This window comes from Ursus maritimus, unplaced genomic scaffold, assembly GCF_017311325.1.
Source record: "Ursus maritimus isolate PB19 unplaced genomic scaffold, ASM1731132v1 scaffold_34, whole genome shotgun sequence".
Classification (NCBI taxonomy): Eukaryota; Metazoa; Chordata; class Mammalia; order Carnivora; family Ursidae; genus Ursus; species Ursus maritimus.
Window position 1 is genome coordinate 3959236 of NW_024426008.1, and position 4835 is coordinate 3964070.

General features: G+C 37.6%; 1 protein-coding gene across 6 annotated transcripts in view; it reads left to right on the plus strand.

Moving 5' to 3' along the window:
- TUT7 (terminal uridylyl transferase 7) overlaps positions 1 to 4835 on the plus strand; it is a 63243-nt gene that overhangs the window by 57417 nt on the left and 991 nt on the right. For all 6 annotated transcript variants that reach the window (XM_040620170.1, XM_040620168.1, XM_040620173.1 and 3 more), the window contains one exon: positions 4783 to 4835. This exon is cut by the window's right edge and continues 991 nt beyond it. In XM_040620170.1, coding sequence (XP_040476104.1) covers positions 4783 to 4835 — 53 coding nt within the window. The remainder of the gene's footprint in view (positions 1 to 4782) is intronic.

The following is a 4835-nucleotide window of genomic DNA, read 5'->3' on the forward strand; positions in this document are numbered from 1 at the left end:
AGAGAGACAGCCAGCGAGAGAGGGAACGCAGGCAGGAGGGGAGTGGGACAGGAAGAAGCAGGCTCCCAGTGGATGAGCCTGATGTGGGGCTCGATCCCAGGACTCTGGGATCCCACCCTGAGCCAAAGGCAGACGCTTAAGGACTGAGCCACCCAGGCGCCCCTCCTTATCATTTCTATCCCAAATCTTTTTTGTTTTTATAGTTGGTAAACATCAAGAAACCCCCGTAGTCTTTATGATAGCATATTAAAAACAATAGATATCCTTACTTTGGGAATGGAAGATGTATTACAACAGTGTTACTCACTGTTTGCCATTCCTTTTTAAACTAAATGACCAAAAATCACATAGTAACGTATCAGCAGGAATTATTTGTGATGAACACCAGCTATCAGTGTAATTTTACGAAAGCTAAAATTTGGGGATTTTTCTTAGATACCAGCATTTCGTTTGTCTTCCTGCCTCCTCAGGTCTTTTCCCGGGGCCATATACCACATTAAGATTTGGATGAGTAGGAAACATGCCTCTCTTTTATAAAATAGGAGAAGGACTGTGATAGGAAGACTGGTGTGCCTCCTGAGAACCAGCCCAAAACCTTGGCCACAGAGGCATTCTCAGAAAGAATCCAGGTAGCCATGAGGCACCACAGTCAAGTCCCTTAAAGCTCCCAGCCCACTCACCGTGTTCAGTTGGCTCAGGAATACATGTCCCCAAGTTTGAAGACCGCTGTTATGTCAAACACAATCAGGCATATTTGCCTAGTTATTTCCTCAGGATAAATTCCTAGTCAGTAGAATAATAGGTTAAAAAGTACGCACCTTGTGACAATGATGCCGGCAATGCCAAAAGGGGATTGCTGACCACCTCAGAGAGTCCGTGACTGCCCGTTTCCCAAACCCTCACTTCATGGGAGTAGTCTTTTGCCCATCGGCTTGTATTCTCCGTTGAAGTCTCCTGTTTTTTTCATATGTTTTCATCTGTATTTCTTCATGTTTCTATCTTTTTTTTTTTTTTTAGATTTTTTTTTTTATTTATTTATTCAACAGAGATAGAGACAGCCAGCGAGAGAGGGAACACAAGCAGGGGGAGTGGGAGAGGAAGAAGCAGGCTCCCAGCGGAGGAGCCTGATGTGGGGCTCGATCCCATAACGGCGGGATCACGCCCTGAGCCGAAGGCAGACGCTCAACTGCTGTGCCACCCAGGCGCCCCCTATCTTTGTATTTTTAAATTAGGGTAGTCATCTTTGTTTTTAGCTCTTTCTACGTAGAAATCCATTCGTGCTTTGTCAAATGTGTTCTGTCCTCCATCGCCACCACTCCAGTTTACTATTCTTTCAGCCTCACGTATGATTTGTTTTGCCACATAGGCAGTTTGTTGCTTGTCTGCTTTAGTATTTCCATCTAGCTAACTTTTAGGTGATTTCAAGTCATGCTTACAGAGTTTTATAAATGCCATGTTCTTCCCCCAGATTACATAAAAGTTCATCCATGTTTTATTTCTAGTGGGTTTACTTTTTTACATGCACCTTTTTACATGAAATTTCTTCAGGTATGATGAAATTTATTTTTTTACATGGGGGATGTAGTAATAAGACTATTAGTACCATTCTTAGAAAAAAGTGGTTTCCTGACATGTTGGGAAAAATATAAAGATACAGATATAACTCATCTACTAGAGAACTGACCTTATTTTTTTTCTCATTTTCTTCTCAATCTTTTTCCAATAAAAGATCATTAAGATGGTCGAAGTCCCCTTTGACTGCCATTCCAGACCCATTCCATCCTTCGTGTCCCCTCCAGCCCGCAGGCATCTGTTATGAGTTCAGATGTTCTTCCAGTTCTTTCTTTAAACTCACATATGTGCCCTTTGACATATGTATCCTTGGTGAATTTTTTAATTTAAATGATGTGTTATACTGTATAATAAGAATGTTCTACACCCTGCTTTTTCATATCTATTTAATGAAGTGATTTTGAAATTTATATATATTGCTATATAGAGATTTAATTTTCTTTTCAGTATTCCATCTGTGAATACAGAATATATTATCCATTACTTAGCACATGAGCATTTAAATTGCATTTGTTTTTTTGCTATTATAAACAGTGCTGTAGTGAACATTCTTGTCTGACTCTCCTTGAGCAAGTATGAGAGATTCTATAGTTTGTGTATCTAGAAGTCAAACTATTAAGTCATAGCATATGTGCATTTTCAACTCAGATTATTATCAAGTTATTGGTTGAAATAATTGCCACTCCCACCAGTAGTGTTTATTTTTGCAAATTTGATGGGTGAAAAATACCTTGGTATTGTTCTAATGTAAATTTTCTTGACTCTGGTGATGCTGTTATATGTTTATTAGCCAGTTGGAGTTACTCTTCTATGAATTCCCTGTTCATATTATTTGCCCATTTTATATATTTGTTGACTAGTTGGGAGTTCTGTAAAATCCCTATTCCTATCGTTTTGTCTGTTTTCCTGTTGCATTATCATCATTTCCTTATTAATTTGTAAGTATTCTTCATTTATTCTGAATACTATTCCTTTCTTATATACATTCCAGATACCTTCCTCTAGTATATCTTGTCTTCCAACTTGTGTTTGTCGCCCCTCCGAAGTTTTAAATTTTGAGATAATCAGTGATGGATTGTCCATGGTTAGTTTTTATGGTCACGTAGCTCAGTGATTTTAGGGTCATCTCTAAGAAATTCTTCCCTGAGTTCATAAAGATATCCATCTATAGTTTCTTCTAATAGCTTTAAAACTTTATTTTTTTCTGTTTAGATCTTTAGCCCATCTGGACTGTGTGTAAAGTACGAGGTGTAGTGATCTAAACTTTTTGTCCCTGGAATGATGAGTCTGTCCTCAATACTTTGGGCAGCTCAGAATATCAAAGATTTGTTGCCTGGAGACCAGTCGAGGCTCTAGGGTGTCAGGAGAGTGCTTTGCTGTTTCCTGACAGCACTCATTTCTCACTGTGAATTGACTTTCTAGATGCTCTGCTTTGAAAGGTTTGCTTCCTTATTCTAGAAAATAAGTTTCTATTTGTATACTTAATATGTTTCCTTTAGTAAACGTAGACAGTTAAGCAAAATGAATAAAACAAAAGCTTTATTCTGGAGCATAACTACTATTTAGGTTTGGGAAATAAAGTCTTCCCATCTTTTCACATCAGTGTACTACTAATGGCTAACATTTACTGAGTACTTTCCTATGTGCCAGCTACTGTTCAGTTGCTTTACCTACATCAGTTTATTTAATCTTCAGAATAACTCCAAGGGGGTAGGTGTAGTAGCTCACATTTTACAGATAAGGAAAAGGAAGCACCAAACATTTGATTGATGGGATTTTTCATTTGTTTGTTTTTAATTTTTAGTGGTTTTTTAAGTAGGCTCCACGGTGGGCATGGAACCCAGCGCAGGGCTGAACTCACAACCCTGAGATCAAGACCTAAACCAAAATCAAGAGTCAGACACCTAACCAACTGAGCCACCCAGGCGCCCCTTTAATTTTTAGTTTTTATGGAAATACTATTCATGTGGTTTTATAACCTACTTTTTACATTATTAATTATCCTTCTATGCAAATCTAGTATTCTGTTGTGTCCATTATATACTTAGTCATTTGTATCACAAGTTTTGGACATTTAAGTTATTTGCATACTTCAGTTATTACAAGATTTCTGTGAATATTCATTTAGCGAAATTCCAACCCTCCTCTCTGTCCTGATCTTCCTTCAATTTGGTGATCAAAAATTGTTTTAATTTGCATTTCTTTGATTACTCATTGATACTAAGTGTTTTTTATATATACTCATATGCTTTTTGTTTTCCTCTTCCATATATCGCTTTTTATTTCCCCAGCTGTATGTTGGTGTTCATCTTTTCCCTATTACTTGCTCTAGTACTAAGCATTGCAAGCCTTTCTCATAGGTGAAGGTGGCGTGCTTAGGAAACTTCCCCACCCCAAAATTATATAAATATTCACTACTTTTTATACTTTGACACTCTTTTAATTCTGTAATTCATTTGGAATTGGGTGGAGAGGAAGGGTACGTTGTAGGAAAGAAAACTAACTCACCCCTCCCTCCCAAAATGACTTACTTGACACAGTTACTGAACAATCCATACTTTACCTCATTGGTTAGAAGTGCAGCCTTTGTTATATACTACTTTCTGAAGCGTCATCACTTAAGAATTTCTCAGTTTTCTTGTTTCATTGATCTATTTGTTTACACTCCAGAACAAAACTTATTAACCCTTCTGTAGTATGGTTTTAATTAGTAATCCACATTTCTGTCCTTTCCATGTAAATATAATAAATTTCCTTGTTTCTTTTCTGTCAATGAGTTATTGCTAGAATGTCACCATTCACGGGTTCATAGCTGCAAAATAATGATGCAAGATACTTATTTCTAACCAAAGAATTTGTTGCAATCTATTCTGTGTGGAGACACCGATACCTGCAAAGCAGAGGTTTCGAAAAGTCCACCTGGCCCTCTGCACCAACATGGAAACCGTGAACATGCCAGTGTATTAGGATGATGTCACTCTAGCAACCTCTGCCTGCCTTTGGAAGGAATTTTGACTCGGTTTGTGTTTAATAGATCATGTTCCTTACATACCTTTTTTATATCTAGCCTTGCTTACTCAATTCAAAATAAGTGACCAATACCATTGTGAAAAGTTTCTGTAAATAATAAGAAGTAGTAATTTTATGGCTTTTGTGATAAAGTGAGGCTTGTTTTATTTATGTTGGGTTTTGTTTTTTCCCCCCCTCTAGGTAGCCTTTCCAGTAAATATATGACTCAGGGAAAAGCCTCAGCGAAGAGGACC